At 52.6% G+C, this 25331-nt stretch overlaps 10 protein-coding genes across 10 annotated transcripts; 5 read left to right on the top strand and 5 right to left on the bottom strand.

Annotated features, from left to right (window-relative positions):
- Positions 1–882: 882 nt before the first annotated feature.
- On the top strand, positions 883–3076 carry CCOS01_02680 (repetitive proline-rich cell wall protein; the record flags this gene model as incomplete). The annotated part of the gene is made up of 5 exons (XM_060450868.1): positions 883–1409; positions 1614–1821; positions 1877–2044; positions 2121–2456; positions 2525–3076. Coding segments are annotated over 5 exons (1791 nt in total), but the record flags the coding sequence as incomplete, so codon positions are not given.
- Positions 3077–3808: 732 nt separating this feature from the next.
- Positions 3809–4072, bottom strand: CCOS01_02679 (uncharacterized protein; the record flags this gene model as incomplete). The annotated part of the gene is made up of 1 exon (XM_060450867.1): positions 3809–4072. A coding segment is annotated over one exon (264 nt), but the record flags the coding sequence as incomplete, so codon positions are not given.
- A 1828-nt stretch (positions 4073–5900) lies between these two features.
- On the top strand, positions 5901–6640 carry CCOS01_02678 (UVI-1; the record flags this gene model as incomplete). The annotated part of the gene is made up of 3 exons (XM_060450866.1): positions 5901–6098; positions 6177–6422; positions 6515–6640. The coding sequence occupies 3 exons, from the start codon at positions 5901–5903 to the stop codon at positions 6638–6640; spliced, it is 570 nt and encodes a 189-aa protein (XP_060319516.1).
- A 490-nt stretch (positions 6641–7130) lies between these two features.
- Positions 7131–9546, bottom strand: CCOS01_02677 (uncharacterized protein; the record flags this gene model as incomplete). The annotated part of the gene is made up of 7 exons (XM_060450865.1): positions 7131–7892; positions 7945–8514; positions 8564–8786; positions 8838–8993; positions 9045–9134; positions 9182–9311; positions 9480–9546. 7 exons carry the CDS (start codon positions 9544–9546, stop codon positions 7131–7133), a joined length of 1998 nt encoding a protein of 665 aa, XP_060319515.1.
- A 1761-nt stretch (positions 9547–11307) lies between these two features.
- Positions 11308–13094, top strand: CCOS01_02676 (cholinesterase; the record flags this gene model as incomplete). Its single annotated transcript, XM_060450864.1, has 3 exons — positions 11308–11587; positions 11667–11891; positions 11968–13094. 3 exons carry the CDS (start codon positions 11308–11310, stop codon positions 13092–13094), a joined length of 1632 nt encoding a protein of 543 aa, XP_060319514.1.
- A 160-nt stretch (positions 13095–13254) lies between these two features.
- On the bottom strand, positions 13255–14274 carry CCOS01_02675 (NmrA family protein; the record flags this gene model as incomplete). Its single annotated transcript, XM_060450863.1, has 2 exons — positions 13255–13941; positions 14002–14274. The coding sequence occupies 2 exons, from the start codon at positions 14272–14274 to the stop codon at positions 13255–13257; spliced, it is 960 nt and encodes a 319-aa protein (XP_060319513.1).
- A 1305-nt stretch (positions 14275–15579) lies between these two features.
- On the top strand, positions 15580–16446 carry CCOS01_02674 (uncharacterized protein; the record flags this gene model as incomplete). The annotated part of the gene is made up of 1 exon (XM_060450862.1): positions 15580–16446. The coding sequence occupies one exon, from the start codon at positions 15580–15582 to the stop codon at positions 16444–16446; it is 867 nt and encodes a 288-aa protein (XP_060319512.1).
- A 371-nt stretch (positions 16447–16817) lies between these two features.
- On the bottom strand, positions 16818–18266 carry CCOS01_02673 (NAD dependent epimerase/dehydratase; the record flags this gene model as incomplete). Its single annotated transcript, XM_060450861.1, has 3 exons — positions 16818–17142; positions 17205–17793; positions 17864–18266. The coding sequence occupies 3 exons, from the start codon at positions 18264–18266 to the stop codon at positions 16818–16820; spliced, it is 1317 nt and encodes a 438-aa protein (XP_060319511.1).
- Positions 18267–19261: 995 nt separating this feature from the next.
- On the top strand, positions 19262–21251 carry CCOS01_02672 (uncharacterized protein; the record flags this gene model as incomplete). Its single annotated transcript, XM_060450860.1, has 5 exons — positions 19262–19408; positions 19574–19862; positions 20479–21003; positions 21123–21151; positions 21213–21251. 5 exons carry the CDS (start codon positions 19262–19264, stop codon positions 21249–21251), a joined length of 1029 nt encoding a protein of 342 aa, XP_060319510.1.
- Positions 21252–22059: 808 nt separating this feature from the next.
- CCOS01_02671 (PHD-finger domain-containing protein) lies at positions 22060–24396 on the bottom strand (the record flags this gene model as incomplete). Its single annotated transcript, XM_060450859.1, has 2 exons — positions 22060–24199; positions 24389–24396. 2 exons carry the CDS (start codon positions 24394–24396, stop codon positions 22060–22062), a joined length of 2148 nt encoding a protein of 715 aa, XP_060319509.1.
- Between the last annotated feature and the right edge of the window lie 935 nt (positions 24397–25331).

Below are 25331 nucleotides of genomic sequence, written 5' to 3'. Positions count from 1 at the left end.
TTCGGAGCCGGCCCCTGGATCTGGTTGGACGCGTTCCTGTACACCAACGACTTGGACTGCATTACTGGTGCGTCTCTTCATTGGATGTTTCCCGCGAGCTGCAGGTCTTGAGCTTGGTGCCACGACATGGACACGAGCCCCCCTCGAGGACACAGCAAGCATCGAGCTACGTCTGTCCGACATTAAGAAACTTATGCGCCGGTCGAGTCCGCCTCATACCCAGCTTCTGACGGCGGAAATTTAATCAAAAGTAGATGCGGCTAGAAAAGAACTGACAGCGCAAGGCTCAACATCTATCAGCAATACGAAGACGCCGCTCCTTGCTGGCGCTCAACTTTGCTGCTACTCGGGTATACTTGATCGGTCAAGTCTCAAGAAAGAACGCGGTTGTGTGAAGCAACTAAGGCACAGATGGTCCAAAGTGAGGGGGTTTCTTCGATCGCCAGCGAACATTTTCGTCACCTCGCGGCCTGCAGTGCTGCCTTGCCCGCCTTTTCGAGCATCTAGTCAGACAGGATTGACGAAAAGCCCTGGAAATGTTGGCATGCCTTGCTCGCAGCCAGTGTCGTGTCAATACGGCTATCATTGGGCCAAGGGATTCCCAAAGCTCACCACATAAGACACCTGGATTATATTAAATGCCCCTCCTTGTGCCGTCATCATCAGTCGGCCACTACCGACACCAGCCGGCTAGGATGTCAAAGCCTGAGCTGACAGCCTTGACAACGGCATCACGGCCGGGGCAACATGGCTAGCCGGGGGATGGCGGTCTGCCTACCTAGTCGTCTTTCTGCAAGCTGCAATGCCATCGGCCCTAGTCAATACTCGCGCTCTTATTCGTTCAAGTCATCACATAAGCTACCCGTCTGACGGCCAAAAGCGACATGGGTGTCGCTGAACCTTGTCGAGCCTCGCCGTCCTCGTCTTTCGTCGTCGTCGTCCAACCTCGTCTCTTGGCTGCAGTTGCACTACGCACACCGGGTGGCGTATGCCTCATCTTCCGATTTCGAGTCAACCATTGCGCCTTTGGCTGTCGTGTCGCCATTCGGCCGAGACGAAGTCGTTCATCCATACACACCACAGGACTTGTCCTACACCAGCGTTCTCACCTATCCCATCGAGCTCTCCTCCAGCCACTCACTGAGCTCCAGGTTCTTCCCAACTGTTAGGCTGCATCTCCAAGATCGTCTTCCCTCGTATCACACACTTGGCGTACTTGTCCTCTACACCCTACCCAAGGTCCTCTTTCATGGATCAGGCCGCGGCCGGTCTGCTGTCCACATGGCCCAAGACTACTGCAAGCCGCAGTGGAGATCGCCAACCTCTGTTGGTCGACAAGCAGAGATGTCATCTCGTCCTTCGCACTCTGCTTCCTCTTTTCCTCGCCCGTCCGCCTGCAGGCAGACCGGGTATGCCGGCCACCTGTTCATGGCCTCAAGATATAAGCTTACCCAGCCATCTCTTCTTTGCTCGAACCTTTCTCTTGTTTCTCCATCCTCTTGCAGCTCTCACCAGCCTCTCTCCATCCCCCAGCCAACCACATATTCGTGATCTTGTGCTATCAAGTAACTCGTTCGTTAAGGTTACTTAAGAGACTCTCGCTCGAATTAAAGCTCTCGCTTCCTCCGCCCATCGTTTCAAGAGTATCTCTCGTTTGAAAAGCTCTCAGTTTCACCTCCACCCGCAGCCATGAAGTTTACTACTGCTCTGCTGGCTCTGGCCGCCACTGCCCTTGCAACCGAGGACCACGACTGGGGTAAGGATAAGACCAAGACTATTGTCACGGAAGTCCTGACCACGCACACGACTGTGTGCCCTGTTGTAAGTAGACCTCGAGCCCTTTTTATGATGCGGCGTGGCTTACATTCCTTGTTAGACAATCACCAAGCCCGGCGAACACACCACTCAGTATGAGACCATCACCACCACGTCCACCGTTGTAGAGAAGCACCCCACGACGATCTATGAGACCCTTCCAGGCGCCACTGAAGTCGTGACGGAAATCGACACTGACTACACCACCTACACGACCTACTGCCCGATTGTAAGTGGTCCCTCCAAGCAAAGCTTCCCAGCCAAAAGCTCCGAGCAAAGGGCATCCTGACTAACACTTCCTACAGACGGAGACGATCGTTGGAGAAGGCACCACTAAGACTGTTGTGTACACCACACTCAGCACCGTCGTCGAAAAGAAGCCGACCAAGATCATCGAGACCGTTCCCGGCCCGACGGCCGTAGTGACGGCCACGGATGTCCAGCTTACAACCCTCACAAGCCTCTGCCCGGTCACGGAGACCTACACCGAGGGCGGCAAGACCTGGACCAAGACGTACACCACCACATCCACCATTGTGACTCACGTTCCTACCAAGGTCTGGCAGACTGAGAAGCTCCCTGACGTCACTAAGACGGAGAAGGACGTCGAGTACACCACCATCACTTCTCTTTGCCCTGTGGTGAGTCTTGAGAACCCCTTCCCTCAGCCAAGACTTCCCGGACCTCCCCGAGCTAACATGATGGCCAGACCGAGACCAAGACTATTGGCGGAGAGACGGTAGTCGTCACTTACACATCTACCTCAACCATCGTCACGGAAGTTCCCACCAAAGTGGACGTCTGGACGACCGTAAAGACCACTCAGCATCTTTCCACAGAAGTCTACGAGACCATTACAAAGCCCGTGACGACTTATCAGACCATCGAGCACGGAGAGACGGTTTGGATCACTGCCACAGGCACCAAAACCATTACCGTCGAGAAGGTCCACACCCTGACGGAAGTCATTGTCGAGACCAAGACGGCACACGTCGAGGTCACCCAGGCCGTGACCGTGGGCGGCGAGAGTGTCGTGACGCAAAAGTCATGGGTCTACATCACCGTGTCGGGAACTGTGTACGCTACGCAGACCCGGCCTGCCAGCACCCTCGTCGTCCCTACAACAAGCGCCGTGATCCTTCCCCCGGTCACGGTGTCGAGCCAGGCTCCAGTGGTTGTGCCTACTGCTGCTGCCGACGCCCGCAGAGCCCCGGCAGCTGCCTTCCTGGCTGGTCTCTTTGGTGCCGTTGCGCTCCTCTAGACATTTGGTCCTGGAAGATGGACCATCTGTTTCCGAACTTTTCTTTCTCTCATTTTACTTCTCTGAGGGCACTAATAACCTCATTTCTACACTGATGCCCGTCTCTTCCGGGACGGTCGGGCCTTTAATAATGGATCACATCCATACGACTTTGACGACAAGCTCAATGCTACGACGGCACGGATATACAGATATACCCCTTACACTCACTGATGATCAACCGGTAAAAGGAAGGACTGGAATGATGGGAAGAAGCACATGGCATCCAGATGACTGGAGTAATGATATCCCAGGAGAATGGTTATGGAGGGTAATTCTATTTGACAGCAAAAAGGTCGCACAAAACTCTCTCAGAAAAGGGGTGTTCAAGGCAACTCCGGTTGCAGCAGACCTCGGGTTCACTTCATGTACATAGACACTTTTGACTTACAGAGGACTTAGGGTTCAAAGGTGGCTATATGAGCCTTATTGATATAATGTAGCACATTGCATTTTCATACTACCTACTGAATACCTGCGTAAGCAAGAAAACATGGTATTCCGCTGATGCGAATGACTGGATGGTGACGACTGCTGGCTTCCCACCCAACCCCCGGACATCGTTGCATTGCTCGCATTGTTTATGTGCTGGCCGTCGATCGGAGCGATGTCACCTCGTGTCGGGGATGCCCAATGTGACCTTTAGCTCTTGGCCCGCGCGAGCGGTGTGGTGCGGTGGTCGTAGTGTGGTTGTCAATTGCGGGAGGGGCTGGTGGTGTGGTGGTGTGTAGTAGGATTGGACGTCATTTTTTGAGTTGGAAATGGTGGCAGGGGAGTGTGAAAGTCTGGGGAAATGGGTTCCCCGGTTTTTCGTCTGCTAGGTAGAATTTGCGGAGCAGTCTCCGCACCTCCGTTCAGTGCCCGGAGAAGCGGGGTCGTTTCTCGGGAGTTCGGTAGCGGGATAACCCGGATGTATGGGTCCGACTCCGGGAACGCCGTCACCACGGGAGAGTACCTGGACAAGTATCTAGCAGCTTTGGGATTCGGCGTCAACAAGCCACAATTTCAGTACTTTTCCCCTTTTTTCTTGGCCACTAGCCGCCAGAGACTCGAAAGGGACACCGTTTCTCAGAGGATGATAATCTACCCGCGGTCAGGATCCGTTTCACCCCCTCTACTTCGCACGGTGACCGCATGCAAGCCAACACTAGACATCGTTCATCTCGGGACAAAAAAAACACACCGAAAAATCAAATCGCGCAACAAACACTCTCAAACGTTGATTCTTCCCTACCTCGACTTCCGATTGTAGCAACACGCCGTTGTCGAGATATGCAAATCATCGGGAAGATCAGCACCCGCGGGCTCCACAGCGTGTCTCACTCCCCACTGCCCTGGACTCGGAGGGACTCAGCCAAGCGGCCTCTTGGAATGCCCCTAACTGCCCGGCACGTCTCCAGCCCGAGATCTGACATCTCGTGCGGAGAAACACCGTTAAGCCTGAAGCGGTAAATCGGGTTTAAGCTAGTATACGTCCGTTCTGGTCGGTGTTGAAGACTCTGAGAACTGTGGCGGGCCATTTCAGGAACGGGACAAGGGGAGAGATGAAGTAGGCTGATACTAATTCGACCGCCCGGTGTAGCATCGAATGAATACATCTCTTAACAGAGTCGTGACAGGCTTCCTCTATGTCTCGCATCTCCGTCTGCCGTCTTTCGAATGCTTGAGCATGCGCGCCGGCGACACAGTAGACGACAGAGGTCGAAGTGGGAGGGACTTGACTGACGGCGGCCAGTCCCGCATTCCAACCAACCTTTATCTCGGGATCTAGTCAAGCTTCCGCCCTAGCCCACGCCAGTGTCGAATGCCAAACACCAAAGTACGACAACCGTTCGGGAATGCTTATGCTTACATCAAGCATAGTTTTTACAGTCGCCGAAAGTGGGTTGGCTCCGGCTCTTAGAGGTTGAGCTTCTACTGCCAAGATGCCACCTACGTCGTCGCGTTGTCCCTCTCGCAAGCCTTAGCCGCGCTGCCTAAACGCTAATCTAGATCATAATTGGGTTCATCTTACGAGACGTTCCCTGAAGCGGGTATCTCTGTGGTCTTCTGCGGGACTAGGAGGAAGGCCAGTCGGAATCTTTGAGTGAAACCGTTGCAGATCTTGGGACCAGGAGATTGAATACCCGAGATGCTCGCTCCGCCGCGGTGCAGGCCTTTGATTTGGGTTGCTGTAAGATATCCACTTTGAAGAATCCGGAAGGGAGAACTTTGAGATGTTGCCTGTTTAGGAGACAAGTTTCTCGGGCTAAAGAAGTTGGATCCGTTGCTGTCTCGGATCTTAAATGTCTCTGATTACACACATACTAGGTGTCTTGGCAACAAATTGATGATGGCTCATCATTGAAGCTCTTTCGCTCAAGCCCGTGATTCTTGACTTTTTTCTGCCAGAATTGCTCCGAATTAGCCTGGAATCAAAAGTTTTCAGCAAGATGAAGAGGTCCGTGAAGTTGCTGATCGTTCCTAATGGAGGAGCTTGGCAAACCTCGTGCCCAAGTTTGCTGGCATGAAAACGGCAGTGTAAGCCATGAGCGCGTCAAGATCTCAGTCGGCAGGAGAGGCACGCAAAATCTGCAGTTAATTGAAATTCAAGTTGAAGATGTATCTCAGGCATCGAGTTATTACCCAGAACCAAATATAAGAAGCTACTCATCTCCCGGCATTATCGCCATTCTCATCACAGCTCTCATCACCATCTCATCTTCTCGACATAGCCCAGCCCATCTTTTCCAAGCTGAACATCCATATTTGCAGCCCTTTCTCCCTTCGGTTCAAATCAGAAAACATGCAATTCTCCATCCTCAAGCTTGCCGTCGCCGCCCTGGCAATTTGCAGCGACTCCGTCCTCGGCCAAACGACCCCAGCCCAAGTGGTCCAGAACATCGATATGGTCACCAAAAAGTCCAACGACCTCATTGCCCCCGCGCAAAAGATTGACCTCGTCAGCGGACCGTTGCTCATCGTCGGCCTGGGTCCTTTCCCGGTAAGTCGGGCCCCGTCTGTTGCCGCATAGGAACTTCGTCAAAATTCCAGAAGCTAACGTCATCTTTCCCATCCGCAGAAAATCATCACCGGCTTCGTAGACATTGTCAGCACCGTCACCACGGCCCTCGCCCAAATGCAGGGCATGCCTCCCGTTCCGGCCGGCCCCCAGTCCGACGCCATCTTTGAGGCGTTCCGCGAGTTCGTGCGCATCCATCAGGTGCTTCTCAACGTGCTTATCGGCAAGGCCGGTCTCTTTTCGACTGTACCCCTTATCGGTGCACCTATTGCTGCCGTCCTCAGACAGGTCGAGAATGTTGTCGATGTGAGCCTCACCCTCCCGCCTGCCCGCCTTTCAAGGATTCTTCATAGTTTCAAAGATTAGAAAAGTGGTGGCTGACCCTCGTACTCCCCAAGTCTGTCGCCTTTGCCCTCATCAGCGCCGTGCAGAGCAGAGCCACCGACCTCCAAGTACAGGCCGGCATGCTCACCGGAACTATCACCACTACCATCGACCGCTACGAGGGCCTCAAACTCAACTAAATGATCTGTCGGTTTGTCTTTGAACGACTAAGGATGGGCTTATTTTGGACCAGGGGGCAGGTCCATTTCACTTCTTGGTGGTGACACAATGGAACGGAGCTTCTAGGTTGGACTCAACCACGGGAGCTTGCGTTCAACGCTACGACAGTCTTATTTTTCTCTACTATTATCTTCTTGTTTAATAAAGCATGCTTTTTTACTCAGAGTGGTTGCTTGAACACCATCCTTAGGAGCGAGATGACTGCATTGTCACTAAGCTAGAGTCTTCTCAAACATCACCTGTGGGCTCCAAAGCAATTAAAAAGCCAATGGTGAACTTTTAAAACGAGACAGACACTGCATACTAAGTCATAAATGTGTGTGTGTGCGGCTACTTATGACAATCCTCTATTGACTTTCCGGTGATAAAGAACAAAAAAAGCACCCATAGCCATATCGTTGTGAAAGCTCAGTCCGAATCAAATAACAACAGACAAGACAGGGAACACGGTCACTTTCCTTCGTTGCTGACTATATCATGGAATGCCTTACGACTGGCAGCATATGTCGCACCAACAGGAAACCCGCCGGGCACTCTCGGGAAGACTGAGCCATCAACAACTCTAAGTCCCTGAACACCATGAACTCGGAACTTTGAGTCAACACAACTGTCCAAGTTTGTCTTGCCCATCCTGCAGCTGCCGGCTGCGTGATGGCTCCAAGTGTTATCCCGGATATGTTGCTCAAGTGAACGGTCTGCCGGGGGATCAATGACCTGGAAGGGCCGGTACGGCTCTCCAGTGACGTTCATGATGGACATGAGATGTTCAATGCCCTCGGAAAGAGCAGCAATGTCGACATCGGCGTCTTCTTGATAGAAGTTCAGGTTGATCTCCGGGGTCTCTCGGGGGTTGGACGATCGAAGTCTCACGGTGCCTGTCGGATTGCCGTTTTGCATCTTCACGACGGCCCAGAAGAAGGATGTAGGCGGCCATGCAACTTCGCTGAACCTGGGATAGTGACCGTCGAACACACCACCGGCCGCACCAAAGATGATGAGGTCGCAGTCTGCGTTTCTGGATTGGTTGCTACGATGCAGCATGAAAATTGGGGCGGCGGCCTCGCCATATGCACCATAGCCGGCTTCCCATTGTGCAAGGCAGGGATCTGTCTCGGGGCTACCAGGCGTGCATTGTGCGAAGGGGCTATTTTCCCACACGATGTTTGACCGAACGTTGATGCCCGCCTCGTAGTTGTCCTGCAGGAACTCCCCCTAAGAGGTTCATTAGCATGAAGAGAAGTCCTATGAGGAGGCCGATGCTTACCACGGCAGGAAGATCAACAACAACTGGGATGCCGAATCTCTCCAACTCTTCTCGAGGTCCGATTCCACTGAGCTTGAGAAGCTGAGGGGTGTTGAATGCACCGCCTGAGACGATGACTTCCTTCTTAGCCCTGACAGTGCGCACTTGGGGCTCGACCGAGGGGTCGTATCGCCGATCGGCCTCATAAAGTCCTTCTCCAACCATGAACTCTACCCCGTAGGCTCTCAAGCCGGCCTCAGCATTCTTCATCAGAATGCGAGTCGCGAGGCTGTGAGTGCTCAAGGTCAACGGGTATCGCTGCGTTCCATCTTCATGTTTCGAAGCGAGAGTATCCGTGATGTAATTCCAGGGGCTGCTTCTGTGGCGGTTCTCGTCAACGTGTAGTGGTATTTGGTACAAGCCCGGGACTTCGTACCGATTGCTATCAGGGCGGTTCAGGTCTCTCTCCATTAGCTCGATGACTTGTTCGGGGTCGGGTGCTTCAATGCCCTCGGTCTGGGAGATGGCATTCTGGACCACACGAAGTACGCCCGGACGATCGACAACGTAAGAAATGTGGTTTCTATTCGTCTATCTCCTGTCAGTCATATAGTCATTGCGGTTGATGAGCTCCTCGTACCGAAATATACCCATCAAAACCATGCCCTGGCGTCCCTTCAGGCGTATAGGTATTTCTCTCAAGCTCGATAAACATTGATCTCATGTTTTCAGGGCCCCAGGACTCATCTCCTGTAACCTCGGCGAAGTGGTTCCAGTCACTGTCGGGTGGAAGAACCACATTCATAGCATTCGCTATAGCAGAACCACCAACCGTAGCTCCTCTGGGATAGTATATGCCAAGTCTGAACCGGTGGTTAATGACTTACCAAGCAACGGTCTAGTGCATGACTTACGGAGTTGCATCCTCGGGGGCATCAATGCCGTACCAGAGTGTGCCATTTGAAAGACGGTAGGTGAAGTAACGATCGCGACGGGCTTGAGTCTCATTCTGGTAGTGAGACACAAAAAACTGCCAAGACATGGCGGGGTCCTCCGAGTTGACATCCGCTCTGTGAAGTATAAGCACATGGCTTTGTATATCGAGCGGTCTGGAAACTCACAAGCCGGGAATTTGTTGAAGAGGATCATCACCCATATTGCCTCCAGCTTCAATGAGAAAGACGGAATGGCCCTCGCGTGCAAGGCTTGCGCTGAGAAATGTTAGCATTAAGAGCGTAGTCGGAGGCGATATCCTTACGCCAGAGTGCCACCTCCAGGTCCTGAGCCAACTACAACATAGTCATATGCTGTATCGTTGAGAGGACTTCCAGCTGCGCTGCCACTGAGGGGTAGAAAGAAGGCGAAAGAAAGAAGCTTCATCATCGTGTCTGAAGAACGTTTGACTGCTGTGTTTGTATCTGCTGTATTGAAGCAATGAATTACACCGGCTAGACAGTGTTCTTTTATGTATCATGATGCCAAGACCTTTGCAACAGTGGTTTTTTGAAGTGTGCAAAGCATCACCGCGAGAAGCATGTATCCAGCATTGGACGCACAACTTAGAAGCGTCGTCATAGTGTCTGCCAAGTTTTGATCATCACCGTCCAGGTCCTCATTGCGCATGCTGTGACAAACGCGAAAATTGGTGGCTGAGGAGGCCAGATCATGAATCCTTCATTGTAGCAGTCTGTCTTGTAGAACAAATACCGGAACTATGGTGAGTTTTCCATCTGCAATGAGTTAGCAGGGTTCCGGTCATGTGAGGCTAAACCCATTGTCGACTCGCTGCTCACCAGCACAGCCTGCAATTTTCTACTGAGCGTTACTTGGCGGAGTTATAGTCGGTCCTTGGCGGACTGGTGAAGTTTAAAAGAACCGATGAGCTTTGGTTGGCGGCCTTGGCGTAGGGCAATCCACTCGGAGATAATGTGGTCAGCTTACACCCTTTATTCCGACACCAACGTGAAAGGACGGCAATAGACCTTGATGTGCAACGCCTTCGTCCGTGTTCCTCTTCGCAAGGTGAAAGCAAAGTCGCGCAACGCTCTTAATTTGCCAGGTCCATCTCTTCACAGACTACGATGGGAACAGCGGGTAGTCTCATCCAATCAATCCCCATCTTAAGCTAGTATTGCTGAGAACACATGAATGCCCCGATAATGAGCAAAGTGAAATGCGACAAGATAGTACCATGCTGTCTATGAGCGCCAATATCATCCGCTCCACGCACTTGATTCAAAGATGGTCCAATATTAGTACGCATTAAGGAGGGCGATGACATTGCGCAAGAAGTTTGTTGACTCCTCGCCTGTCTAAGTTGGACATTAGTATAACAGACCTGCCCTCACTATGAGGTTATACATAGCGCCTTGACATGTTTCTAAGCTGCTTCATCACTTATAGCACCTGAGGACAAGCGCATAGCCCTTAGACAAGCCCGCGGTCGGCCGGCCGAAAAAGCGGGTCGGCCAAAGCCGCGTCCGGTAATACAAGTGGGACTGTTTCGGCGCCGGTTCGTGCGACAGTGAGTGGTGTTCTGGGCGCCGGACAAGCGAAATAGAGAGGAATGACAAACTGATGGAGCTTCTCTCTGTGAAATCAAGACTATTCACACAATCCCGAAATCTAGTCACACCCGCATGTGATGTTTGCGCGAGGGAAGTCCCCATTCATTCAATAGACGCAAACACTTCGGTTTACCCATGGGGCTCTCGGAGCTCTCCTTCCCGTTTCCACTCCTCAAAATCATTCCTCGTTTCTTGCGGCTGAATATGTTTCATTACCCAATGCTTATCATGAGTCTTGTAAGAGCCGGGTCTTCCGTTTAGCCATCATTTCAGCCTCTGGGCATTGCTAGTGAAATGTAGCACAACGCATTATAGCTGTCGTTCGCCATTACCCATTTTGACGGCCGTCCACCTGGCAAAGGTGTGAAACGACACGTGCGGGGTGGACGCGACGAATAGACTTCCTGTGGATATCAACAAGTTTGTTCATCCCACCGGTACACCCGCTCACCGTGCCACTTGAGGTTTCGTCCGTCGATTCTCTCCAATTAAATAATGGGCCGAATCCAAGCTTTCGGGTCTTCCTTGCGGCTTCTCCACCGAGCTTATTTTCTCTCCAAAAGCCTGGGTCTCAAGGAAAATGATCTGCTACGTTACGATAGTGCCAAGTTGCGTATAGTACATAGTTGGAACATGGAAAGGCTACGGAAAACCCGAGAAAAGCAAGTTAAACCCTGTTGAGGGTCGAAGACATAAAGGAACTAAGCCCAGATCTCGTGAAATGTCGATAGACTGCGAGATTGAAACGAACATTGACAACGATAAACTCTCTTTTAATCTCGTAATTCCGGCCGTGTAACGTACTAATAAGCCAACCATGGAGTTCTCACGAAGGGGCTGGTCTCCTCGATCGACGACTATCGGCATTACTTTGCTTACTTTACTTACACTTGTGAATGCGCAACAACCAGTACAAGTCAAGCTGGACGATGGATCATACTCTGGTTTGACAGCGAATGGCGTCAACAAATTCTTGGGCATTCGGTATGCGGCACCACCACAACGCTTTGCACCACCGGCGCCTGCTTCGATGGCGCCTCACAACGACGTAATCAACGCGACAGCCTTCGCTCCATCCTGTATTCAGGCTATACCTGGTGAGTGAACGTCCCCTAACACACATCGGAGCTCGTCTGGGGCTTTACTCCGGTTGATCATGGCATTGACTTTCAAAAGCTGCGATTGCTGCCATGATGCCGTCCGGTCCTGAAAGCGAAGACTGCTTGTTCGTCAATGTCTACGCACCTTCTTCTCCTCCACCCGCCGAAGGAAGAACTGTCATGGTATGGTACTATGGCGGGGGCTTTCAATTTGGTTCTGCCAACACACCGATGTTCGATGGCTCGAGCTTTGCACAGAATCAAGACGTGATCGTCGTGACGCCAAACTACCGGACGAGTGGTGAGTAACCATTGTTGATGAGAGAGAGCACCCTTATGCCTTTGGAGGTGGGCGTTGCTGATTATTTTGACTGCAGTCTTCGGATTCCCAGGCGATGTCGAGGGCATACCTCAGCAAATGCGCAACGTCGGTCTTATGGACCAGAAACTAGCGCTTCAATGGGTTCAGCGTAACATCAAAGCCTTCGGTGGTGACCCAAATAAGGTGACTTTATTCGGAGAGTCAGCTGGTGGCTCATCAGTCGACCTCTTACTACTCACAAGCGGTGCCCAGCCCCCGTTCCGTGCGGTGATCACCGAGTCTGGAACCGCATATCTCGTAACTGGACCCCAAGCAGGCGGAGATATCGTCGGACTCATGACCGGCCTCTTGGGCAGACCAAACATGACGACCCCATTTCAAACTCTTGCAGCTTCGCTCAATTGCGGCAGCCAGAAGCCGCTTGATTGCGTTAGAGCCGCTCCGGTCGACGCCCTTGTGTCCGTACTCTCTAAAGGTCCTTTCAACTTCCCACCTGTAGCCGACGGAGATGCAAACGTACCGACCTCACCTGATGCTACACGGGCTTCCGGCAAGGTTTCCAAGATACCCATGATGATAGGAACGAACCTCAGAGAAGCCGAAATCTTCACGATGGGTCAGCCACCGACCGCTTTGGATGCCTTTGTCGCAGCAACATTTCCTGGCGACGATGCGTTGCAAAAAGCTGTGACTGCCGGATATCCAGTCGGAGCCGGGATGCCTTTCTCAACTCCAAAGGATGCAATTACACAATTCGCTACGGACTTGGATTGGAGCTGCAGCATTGCGCATGAAGCTCGTCTTTCGGCCCAAGCCGGTGTGCCAACTTGGAGATATCTCTTCAACTCCACCTCGTTCCCGCCAACACCCGGAGGTATCTTGTCTCGCCCGGTACACGGCTCTGAGATCAGCTTCGTCTTTGGCAATCTCCCGCCGCCGCCGGCAACACCTGATCAAGCTCTTGCCTTGAGCAAGTTCATGCAGACGGCATGGGCCAACTTTGCCAAGAACCCCGCCAATGGACCTGGAGTGCCTGCGTGGACGCAATTTTCTGGCAAGCCTGGGGCGATGGATCTGGGAAACTTGGGTGGTGTTGTCGGGGACGGAGTATCTATGACAGATTCAAATGTGATCGATAGTCGTTGCAATCTCTTTGATGCGTCATACGCTAGGAAAGTGTAGCAGCATCACAATTGAGCTATAGGTTACTTCATCTCCAAGCGCGAATTCGATCGCTAATCACCCCCAACCTTCACCTTGACTAAGATAACGATAATGTGACTAGGCGCATGAATGCATACGAAAGAAACCAGCTTGTTTGTTAGGCTACTCAACTCCTAATCTAGGCTTTGAGAGAGTTCATCACGGTGGTTTTGAAACCCTCCGGCTCTCTTCCCAAAAGCTCACTCAGCAACGGTGACGCAGCAGCCGCCTCACCCCTACGAAACGCCTCAAAGGCCGAAGCCCACGGCTTCGAGTAGTCAACTCCACGGTAGGTAAAGTTAGGAATTACCTGAGCCTGAGAGGCGAACTCATCATCCGAAACCTGCTTGATTTGGACTGGAACCTTTGCGATCTCGCTGAGGATGCTGACTGTTTCCGACAGGGTCAATGTCTTTGTTCCCGAAAAGAGAATCGTCTGTTGGCGGTAGGGGAAACCGTCAGGGTTTGTGACGTAGCGAGATATGAGCTCAGCTGTTGCTTCCCCCAGCTCTTCTCTCTTGACCCATGCGATACCGGGGCCGGCGCCGTCATGAGGAATCTTGATCTCGTTGACAGGTCGAGCAGGGTCAAAGAACGAGGTATAGAGTGGGTAAGACTCGGTGTAGAGCCCCTCGCGGACGATCGTGAAGTCGAATCCGGGATGCTCTTTACGGCATGCTCGAAGGTATCCCTCAGTGATGAGGTGTGCCTTCATAACGTGAGCTACTGACTCCTGGTTCTTTGCAGATCCAGCAAAGCCCAACGACCCATAAAAGATGTGCTTCACACCACTTGCAATGGCAGTGTCGATGGCAAACTTGTGCCGCTTTGCGTGATCTTCTTAGCTCTCATACATGTTAAAGTCATTCAGATAGTAAAGCCTTACCTCAAACCTGTGTTCAACCTCAACTGATGCATACGAGATCAAAAACAAGGTCTTGATTCCGCGAAAACTGTTCCGAATCGATTCGTCGTCATCGTAATCAGCTTGTCGAACGTCTGATCCCAGCTCTCGTGCATGCGAAAGGTTGTTGGGGTTTCTAGCGATGAGGATCAGGTTTGATGGAGAAAGGCGCTGGAGAATGTGCTTTGCAGTGCCTCCGCCAATACCCCCAGAGGCGGGGAAAATTCCAACTTTGTGTTGCGTCGATGAACTCATTTTTGTTACACGAATTATAGACTGATAATGTAGAATATTGTGGTTATTTTACGAAACTCGAGACAACTTGGACGGTTCATCTCAGATCATTAAGTAGTACTTCCTCTCACTTGAGACGCAGAAACGTCACATTTGCCCCTTGTAATCCGTGGAACACCGGATAACAGTGAAGTGGGTAGTTTCGGTGGATAATTTCAAGCAGTCTCCTTTTCGCTCAAGCTCGACCTTAGAAATCGGCTCATCGCTGAATAATCACTCTGCAGACGAAATTTCTGAGTTGAAGTCCGTGGCGCGACTTGATTACGAGGCCATGAGAACCAAAAAAATCATGAGTTAAAGCATTCGAATGTAAGGCTTTGTTCTAGCCCTAGATTCAAGGCGACATTTTCCTACTCACTCGTTACGAGTTCAGTTCGCAGTGCTCCCCGGACCAGTCACCGGTCGGGGAAATGCCGCCTCCGCCCCTCACACCGGGAAAAGCGGGTCCCTCGACCGTTCGCCTCCGGCCCCCTTGATCCGGCCCCGCGGGATGAAAGAAGGCTAGGATTGGAATGCTAGTCCGAACGAAAGCTTCATTGTTTTTGTGCCGTTTCAATATGGCTATTCGTTTGCGGCGGTCAGTTCTCGTTTTGCTGCCTGTATTTGCTACATCCACTTTGGTTTATGTCGGGTTTTGAGACTCGTACTCGGAATGGGCCTTGATCCTTTAAGCTTAAGTAGGTATCTAGCAAGCGGGCATTCTTCTTTATAGACCTATCCCTCAGCAACTTTGAAGATTCATAGTTGGATCTCTCTGGTGCGCGTTAGTATTCTGTATCATGACGTTGACCATTGGCCTAGGGCTTCGCTGGCACGTAAAACCAAACGTCGGCTTCCCGACGGCTGTCTCGCCACTCATCAGCCGAGGAATGCAACAAAATGATTTCATTAGAGGAAACGCTTCTGATACCGAAGCCTGTGTCTGTATTTCATGTAATCACCGGGCCGAAGAGGGACAAAACCACATATCGCCCCGGCCCGTAGAACTCTCACAGATCCTCAAACGTGACGGCTCCCTCCATTGCTAAAGTTGATCTCCATCATCTCATCCGATAATTCTAAGTGTCCCGATCTTTTCAAATGAGCCGCAATTGATCAAAAGCTTGAGAAATCATCACTCCACTTCTTTTTACTGGTTTTGAAAACGGCCCGTTGAAAGTAGCTATGCTTGTACCTCGACATACATTACTCAACGGTTCTGTCTTGCTGTGTGATACCGAGCATTCGGGTCACACTTCAACTTCGTCTTCTTCATCATCCTTAACCATGCCTACTCTTACGACGCCCTCTTCTGCCTCCCCCACTTCTACCGACTCTTCTACTTCGACTGATTCTTCTACTACCTTAATCCTAACAACGTCCTCTTCTACCTCGTCTTCTTCTACGGACGCACCGACAACAACAAGCTCTTCATCCTCTAGCACTGACACGGCTTCATCTAGCACAGACAGTCTTACTTCCTCAAGTTCAAGCAATTCAAACTCTAGTGGAAGCACCGTCGCTACGCCCACCATATCCAGCTCCAGCTCGTCTACCGCAGACACCAGCAGCACGGCATGTGCTAGTAGCACTAGCTCGTCTACCGGCAGTCTAGGAAGCTCTTCAACGGTCAGCTCTGGAACCTCTCCGGCCAGTTTTCCGGGAAGTTCCTTGACCAGCAGCTCGGCAACTTCATCTTCGAGCAGCACATCTCTGAGTAGCCTGGCCACGAGCCTTCTCAGCATCAGCAGCAGCAGCGCCTCCTTGCTCTCTCTCTCCTCGACCAGTGTACCCACAACCTCGGCTTCTATCCTACCAAGCAACTCCTCAGCCGTCCAAATTTCAACTTCCAGCTCTTTGACCAGCTCTCTCACCACTCTCACTCCGTCGTCGTCATCCTCTTCTGTTGTCGTCTCGCCTACGTTAACTTCCGATACAAGGGGAGTCTACGATCCGTCCATCGGTCTAGCTTTCCCTGGTCCGTCCACCACTCCGTCCACCACTCCGTCCACCACTCCGTCCATCACTCCATCCCCTACTTCATCTGGCCCCCCTTCGACGCCGGCGAGCTCCACAGGAGTTGCTTCCATCTCTTTCGGAGTTCTCTTCAATCTGCAAGTTCTCGCGGGCGCCGTCCCAACCAACCCTGTCTAGACATCGGTTCATGTCTTGCAGGCCCTAGGTTGCATTCTGTCATGGCCTATATTATCTCTCATTGCCCCTCCGGTCACATTCATAACATAATTGAGTTTAATAGAAAATAACCATGTTTAATTAAACTAAGTTGAGATTTCTCCAATATGTTCGAAGACCGTTGGGGGTGTGTTATCAGATTCAACATTCTGTGACCGGTTTCCCATCGCGAAGTTAAAAAAAAGCAAGCATTCATGAATACCATTCCCACACTAAATAGTACCAATTGAAACTTTTCCGTGCTCATCAACTCACTCCATCCTTTTTCCTGCTACACACACTAATATACCCCTCGAGCTGCGTCACAATCGACAGCTTCCCCCCACCCTCTCTTAGATCAACGGTCGAGCTTCTTCCACAGCCATCGGCGGCAGCATACCGAGCTTGCCAAACTCGCGATACGTCGCAAAGATGCCCTCCGCCGTGTCAACGAATCCGTTCCAACCCATCACGCGGGCCTTATTCGGGCTAAGGCGGCCGTAGGCATCTGGCACCACAGCGACGTCCGTGAACATGAACTGGCCCTCGGGGTCCTCGAATGGGTCATTGAGCAGGTTGTGCTTCTTCATAATCTCCTTCCAGGCTTCGTGGTTCTCGGGCTCCTTGGCCCAGGCGACAAAGGACCAGGAGAACTTCAAGCTTGCACGGGGGCCGAAACTAGACACAGAAAAAAGTCAGCTAAGGGCGTCATCCTCACAACGAATCAGAGAGACACGTACCCGATAGGCGGCTTGCCAGGCATTGAAATCGTCTGCATCTTCGACTCATCCAACTCAGGCCTTCCAACCTCTGAAATTCCAAACCACTTCGCAAGCTCAGGCCAGAACAACGCATAGCTAAACGACCCCTGATCACTCGAGTTAAACGCCTCATTCCCGCAATGCTCATTCAAAACAGCCCACTCGGACAGGTACCCGGTAAGGTGCGCATGCGAGTGCGCGTGGTCCTTGAGCCAAGCCGCCATCGTGCCGGGGAACTCGAGCGGCCTGCCGAGGTGAGCCTGCACGGCGGCGTAGACGCCGAGCCCGTAAAACGCATTCATCTGCGCGTTCTCCACGGCGCCGATGATCCAGGAGGGGCGGAAGACGTTCCATTTTGCGCCCGTCCTGGCGCAGTGGTCAAAGAGGGCGTCTTCCTGCGGGTAGTAAAAGTTCGGCTCGCTGGTGACGCGCTGCGCTGATTCCACGAACGGCGAGATGGCCTGGCCGATGTGGCCGCCGTAGTTCTTGGCGCCGGTCTGCAGGACGATGCGTTTGGGGCGGATGGAGGACTTTTCGAGTCCGCCTAGGAAGTTTTGGAGCAAGGCGGCTGGCCAAGAGTGTTAACCAGAGTGGTCTTTCTCCTCGAGCGGGGAAAAGCGCTTGTGTGGAAAACATACAATTGACTTTGACGAGAGCTTCGGCGTTGGACCAAGCCGCGGCGCCGGGCTCAGGTTTGGGTTGAAGGTAGGAGTAGAAAAAGACGTAGTCCGCCGCGACTTGACGCTCCTTTAGACCCTGCGCGATGACGTCCGCGTCCGCCAGAAAGTCGAGCGAGATGTGTTCGATGCGTGCCTGCTGCTCGGCGGAGAAGAAGCTCATCATCTTCTCCGAGAGGGGGCTTCTCGACACTATCCAGACCTTCTTCCATCGCTGCGGTGCGTCGAGGAGGACCCTGAGGGTGTGGAATCCGCTGATGCCATTGGCGCCAGTGATGAGGGCTGTCAAGTCTGTGATATCCGATGGGAAAGTTGGCAAGTTGCGGAAGATGCCTTTGTTCTGAAGAGGGAGGGCCTGAGACATCGCGTCGGTGTATGAATGGTTTGCGTGATTGAAGTTTCCGAAATGTTGATCTGACCTACCGATTACTGGAAATCCATTGCCGATTGGATACACTCAACCTTTACTTATACAAACATTGGACGGTACACTACCGAGGCCCTGAGTTGGAGAAGGTCCCTCGCAAGAGGCGATTGTTTGCCAATTGGTCATGTTCGTCTCACCACCCCACCGGCTGCAAGTGGGTGAAGATGTGTCGACGCATACCTACAGCAGTATCTCTTGCCATTTGACAGGTCACGGCGGGATATGTTTTCCGCAGCTTCGACAGCTTAAGAGACGTTCAACATTATGAAAAGCAAGTGTTCACAGTCGCATCAAAGTCTGAGTTGAATGTATGTCAGCGATCCACATCTAGCAGCTCACTCAGTGTAAGTCATTACGTAGTGTTCTTCCAACGGCGTATTCGCCAGAACGCGGTTCTGACGTTCTAGATCTACATATCGGTGGGGCCTTCGGCCCAACTATCTATCCGGGTGGCCCAGTCTGCGATGCGTAGCGAGAATGCGAGATCCCGTACGGACGAGTTCATCAAGCAACGTCCTCTTGTACGGCCGAGTTTCGTACCAAAATTCCTTGCCGCGGTTCAGACCGAGGCAAGTGGGGTATTCTGCCCACGGCACACGGCCCACGGTCCACCGCCATTCAAAGGCAATCCTTTGGCTAAAGACGGTAAGACCTAAAGGATGGCGCGCCGGGGCTGCAGAACGACGCCTCGCCGCTTGGGACCCCGCAAGCCGGTACCGATAGACGGGCAGCGTCGAGGATCTGTCGACCCAACGGGACTTACCCACCTCCGGCGGGATGAAGTTTGTTGTGGGGACTTAAAGCCGCCGCCTGTCCCGGAGAGAGCCCCAGATGAAGTTGTGATCCAACATCGCGCGTGTGTATCCTTTTCAGCAAATAATCCACAAAGGCTACGCGATATCCCCGTTCGTCCGCCGACTCGCTTCGTAAAGATGAAGATTTACTTCCAGACGGTCGATGTCGTGCATTCAGAAGACTGGAGGATGAACCCTTCAGGGCGAGGTACTCGCCGTCTGCAAAGTGAAGCTCGTTCAAGGTCGAAATCAGACTGTGGCGGTTCTTCACCAACGTCATCAAATGTAATTCCTCCCCTATAGACCACATGTGCTCGGTAGTCATATTCCATTACTCGTCCCCTGACTCCAAGTTGGAGTCCGTTTTGTGCTCAAGCTCTCATGCTCCTTTCCATCTTCACCGCTTCTATCTCATCATTGCATGATTTAACACCACAAATTTCTTTCTAGGGCCGTGCAGTAACAGACAGCCAAGCCTGGGACCGCGAGGTGCTTGTCCAGGTATCTTCACTACAACAGACAAACTTCCACGCGGTGAAGCTACTACCGCGGCACCGCGACCCATCAGAGTGGCACATCTCGGTGAGATCTAGCGGCAAAGACGGTGAGGATGAGGAGACCATCATCGTGGACGACTCGATGCAGAACAAGTTCAACATCAGGTGCAACGCGCTGGTCTACGATCACGAGCACGAGGACTTGATCTCCATGTTGAACATGTCACCGACGACGGTCGCCTGTATGGTGAAAAGGGGATGATGATAGATGGGGGAAGGGGCGTTTTGCAATTACGACATATGGGACACGGTGGGAAGGCAAGCAATAGACCAAAGAGACACAACCTACATTCTTGGTTGTAAGAAGGAAGTAAGACAGCTGATTAATGTACAACGAGAAATCGTTCGTTTTCTTCGTTCTACCTGTGGCACTCGCTCATCCGATGGTCAGCGGTGCTGGGCTGCATCTTCGATCAGGTTCCTCGAGTCTGACCTCGTGACTGGATATGGTACCTGTGAGCACTTCGTTTCAATCATCGCTTTGTATAACCACCCTACCTTTTATCATGATTGGTGACCGCCATGATGGTAGGGAACATCAGCAACTCAAACAACGGGATCTGTCCGGCGCGATCTTGGAACTGGCGACTGCCAGATACGGAACGGATGTGACGAAACACCAAAACTCGATAACGGACCTCTGACACATGAAGTATAAGTAAAGCCTCCCTCCAAGCGTTCCCATGACCCCTCACATCATCATGTACTTGCAACCACGTGCTTCTTGATCCCGACCTTGACACGAATAGCAAGCAAATATGATTTCCAGGCCCTTCCACCACCTAACCATCCTCATAGCATCAGCCGGACCAGTCCTCTCAACCCTCGTGCCCCCAGGCTCCCAACAAGGAACCTACATCGTAACCCTCACCCCAGAAGGCGAAGAACTCCACACCCGAGTCTCCTGTATCCCCGACATCCACGCCGTAGAAGATACACTCTCCCCATTCTCCCAAGCAACACCACCACTTACACCACACCTCCCCCGCCGCGACGCAACATCCTGGCCCTCCGACACGAAACCCCTCTGCTCCGATAGCCCCTGGATCACCACCGCCGCCTTCAACTCCAACCCCAACGGCGCCCGCAACGCCTTTGCAGCGCAGTGCGCCGCCCTCAACGGCAAACGCCTCGGCTACCGCGAGAAAATCTATAGCCACTGGGGCGATGCGGTGGCGTACATGTGTTCGCATGCCGGAAGCGGGGACGTGGGCAACGGGCGGGACGGCGGGAACCCGTGTGTTGTGCAGGAGTGGGTTGATGCCGTCGAGTGGGCTGCCAGGGCTTGCGGGGGCAGGAATGGGGATGGGTATATGGAGTGTGGTGAGTTTCTTCCTCTTCTTCTTTATATTTACCCCCCCCCCCCTCCCAGTCTTTGATGTAGAAAATCTTGCAAGGACGTGTAAAGGTGTATGAGCGCGCTGACTTTTGAAATGGTACAGCCTACCTCACAATTCCTGGATGGAAAAAGGTGAGATGAACCTCCAAATGTTTGGACCCTAACGGGATGGCCGGCTGAACTTGTGCTCCAGGCGTACGGATACACGCACATCAATACTTCCTTCTGTTGAGGGTCTCTTCGAGGAAGTTAAGGTTAAGCACTTGCAAGCTTAAAAAGGTAGGAAAGTCGCGGCACGGCAGAAGTCACGTCGGCATAGCACTCTTCTTTCCAATGCAGATTGTTTAAAGCTGTCGCAATTCAACAGGGAAGATTGCATTAGCGTGTTGAAAGGTCCTCTCAGATCGTGCTGTGGAAACTGTAAACCAACCATAATACGAGTTACTCACGCTCTCACTGGTGCCTTGAGAACTTTGGTCAGCTCAGCAACGATAGCATCGCCAGTCTCCTTGGTGTCAGAGCTACCGGCGAGGTCCAGCTAGACCTTTGCTGAGAACTCCAAAGATCAGTACACCCGCCTCCAGCTCGCTTCCTTGGTCACTCTGCATAATTCCAGTCATCTCACGATATCTTCAGCACTCTCTTTTCTTAGCATCCTCTCGTTTGTTATTCATAATTAAGCCGCAAGGTATGTACTCGGAAATTATATATACTCATCAATAATCCAAGATGACCTGATGACGGATTGCCCCGTTTCTCTTTCTAAACCTTTTCTTTTCCTCACGTGCCGTCATCGACTTTTCGGGGCCGGTCATTATCGTTGTGCTCCAAAATGCACTCACGTATTACCTGAATGATTTGCGGGCTAGCGGGCTCGCCCCGGGCGGTCCCAGCGTCGGGCCATTACCCCGGAGTCGACCGCCTCGCATGTTGGGTGTGTTTGAACAGAAGGCACATATGTACACAGATGGAAGTGTCCGCTTGGATATGTTGATACACGACCCATGGAGCCACATTTCGCAGGACTCACTTGTGGAATGTTAGCATTGCTGAATCATCATAGGTGATAGTCGGCCATCTTTACGAGGCAGGCTGGGGACGGCATCATACCATTGGACCATGTACTCTCCCTGTCTATTCGTGCTGTTCCTGCAGACGCATCGAACGTTGTACGTCGCTTTCGTCGGCGAGGGTAGGCTGGCCTCCGTGAAACCCGTCGGTGACATCATACCCCCGAGGTGATCTTGAAAACTGCCCGACGCAAATCGCTGTGATCGTTGACTGCCAGGTGCCTGATGGCCACGCTTTTGGCGGCTCTCAACGAGCTTCCGTAGCTCGCTTGCTGCGTCCCCCCCCTTTCCCTGTGCCTCGTTCATCACGGTCTCCGCCTCGCTCTCAGCCTCGTGCTGCGAAACCGACGCCCCCAAGCTGCTCGAGCTATGTTCACTAACGCTCCTTCGAGACGAATGGAACATGGAAGCCGACGACGGTCGACGGGGATCTGGTAATGCGAACGAAGTATTTCGGCTGGGAATGATGATTGGTTCGTCGTCTGTCGAAGAGTCGTCATCCTCGGATTCCCAGCTCTTCTCCCTGCGCGGCATTTCCCGTGTCACCGGTAGTCTTCGTACCTCCTCAAGTCGCGGCTCATTCATCACCATGGTGGTCTCGGCCCGCGCCCTGCCTCTCGAATCAATCGTGAACTTCACAGCTGTGCGAGGTCTCGGAGGAGCCGACTCGGGTATCGACGTCAAGCTCGAGAGGCGAGAGTGCTGCTGTTTCAGGGGCGATATCCTGCCAGACGGGCGGCTCGGTGGCCTACTTGGGCCAGCTACGGGACCATTAGCCACCTGAGGCCTCGGCTGTATGGCTGGAGCGAGCTTAGGCAGTGACGGCTTTGCGAGTCCGCGTCTTCCACGATTTTCACTGGCACTTCGTTGCAGTCCATTGAGCCGCCCATTCATTTTGACCGGGGAATTGATAGAAGCATGACCGGATGGCCTTCCTTGACCCAGCTCCTTGGTACTGAGGGAGCGGCGAATATCGCCGTGCATAGGCGCTCTCGATTGTGATTCTGCAGCCGCTGCAAGGGCAAACTGTGCCGATCCTTGTGTGACGGGGATGTTTGCACCCATGTTTGCAGATAGCGGTCGACCGAATAGGACACCAGGATCGACTCCGCCGGGACTCATAATACCGAAGGGGTCCTCCATGGAGGTTGAGAACGAGTTTGTAACCATGGAGATGTCTGCCGAGCTGGACTGGACATTGTTCATGACAGGTTTGGGAGCCAGGGGCCGTGTCCGTTTGATGGGTTGGGCAGTCTCTTGGCTACCTGACGGCGGCAGGGTAGCAGGCTCTTGAAACATTTGCGAGGCATCAAAGGAAGGCATATGGCGATGTCCCGAAGTTTGAAAGACATTAGGACCAAAGGAGAAGTCGATTTCCATGCCCGACATGTCGGCACTCGGATCCCAGAAGCTTGCAGAAGCGTTGGCCGGAGCCGACATGGGATATCCGAACATATCGGTAGCAGTCACAAAGGCCGCCATGTTGGGATGTTGTGGGTTTCCAGAAAAGTCAGGCTGGCCGTAGCCATGGTCATTCTGCATGTTGTCGTCCTGTAGCTTAGGAGCAAGCTTCCGGCCACCCTTGTGGGAAGATGGGGGAGGGGTTGCCGTTTGCCCGTTCAGATCCGCCACGCTCTCCCTGCCTTGTGAACTTTTTACGATATTGTCTTGTGACGCCTGCTCTGGGCTGGCCGAACCGCCTTCCTGGCTGGAAAAGTCTGCTTGCTCGATCGGTGGCCTGGGAGAAGAGGGCAGTCGTCGAGCTGCGGTGACCGGGGGTAGAGGTAGGTTCGTGTTGGGAGAGAAGTGGTTGGCATGTGTTGCTATCTGAGCAGCGAGGCTCTCGGCGGACAGAGGCCTCTTGAGGCTTGCCGAAGCAGGGAAGGTAGTAGCACCTGTGGCAAAGTCGGGAAATGACCCCGGAGAGCCTCGAAGGTTACCTGGAGTTGTGTTGAAGACGGAGTATTCCTCTGCAAAGCGAGGCGTCCAACCGCCAGCGTCGTCAAAGTGACCCTGGGACTGCTTGGGAGTTTCGAAAACGGGGCTCGGGAAAACGGCGGAGGTGGGAGTCTGTTTGGGGGTGGGCGGCTGAGCGTTTGGGTTTCCAAAGCTGTTGTCAGAGTTTCTGGTTAGCAAAATGGTGTTTTGATAGATTGTCCGGCCTGCCAATCTTTGCGACCTGGTTGAGAGGCAGAAACAGAAAGACGAACGTGAACGGGGCGGGTTTGGTAGAATTCTTGCCTGGACGCCAGCTGATCCCCACTCATAGCAATTCTACTGTAGTTCACACAACCCTAACTTGAACATGACATGAACCACCCTAACAAACGGTATTGTGCAAGTCTGAGGATATCGAGGAGTTCAGAGGACAGCCAAAGGAAGACCAGGGGTGCAATCGGCGGCTTGGGGGTCGGGGGAAGCGAAGAACGAGTGCTGTCGATTGGTCGGTTGGTGAATGTGAGGTAGGTAGATAGGTAGGTAGGTAGATAGGTAGGTAGGTAGATATCAGGCGGGGGCGACGTCAGATGCGTATATCATTGATCATTACAGAAGGTCCAAGATGGCAATTTCATGGGGAGAAAACTGATTACACCGAATGGCGAAGAGCTGGCGTGAGCAAGAGGATTGTATGCGTAAGGTGTCGGAGGAACTCGAGCCTGGGGGAGGTTGGGAGTCGAGGGGAAGTTTGTGAAAAGGGAGGTCCGTGAGGTGCGGCGCAGAAAGCGTATCGGGACTCTCTGTAGAGCAGAGCGGTGGGAGCGTGATTACAGAAGCAGATGAAATATCTAGTCGTCAGAATCGTAACACGGCAGATGCGAAGACTGGTCTGCAGCGAAGGGCGCTTCCTGGTTCAAGCAGAAGGCAGAATCCAGAAGAGGCAGCACAAGAAGGGGGAAGAAGAGAGATGGTGAAGAAGTGCTAAGGAGCGTCCAGGAACCAATCGTTCACTTTGTGGGAGGGAGAGGATAGGTAGAGTATGCAAAAGACCAACACCTGGGAAACGAAATGGTCAGGTAAGGTACCTAAGAGCAGCAGCAGCCGCAGCCGATGCAGTAATTAATGGCAAGGTACTGCATAACCAGGTGAGGAAAGGTAACCTCAGGACGGCGCACAATTGTGCCTCAATGCTAGGTACTAGGTACGTAGATATTGGCAGTTGGCAGATGGCAAATGGCAAGCCGCAAGCCAAGGTACCTCAAGGTAGGTAGAGATGGCCTGTTCTCTCTCTCTCTCTCTCTCTT

Source organism: Colletotrichum costaricense, assembly GCF_030867565.1.
Source record: "Colletotrichum costaricense strain IMI 309622 chromosome Unknown Scaffold_2.1, whole genome shotgun sequence".
Taxonomy (NCBI): Eukaryota; Fungi; Ascomycota; class Sordariomycetes; order Glomerellales; family Glomerellaceae; genus Colletotrichum; species Colletotrichum costaricense.
This window is presented reverse-complemented; position numbering and strand designations above follow the sequence as displayed.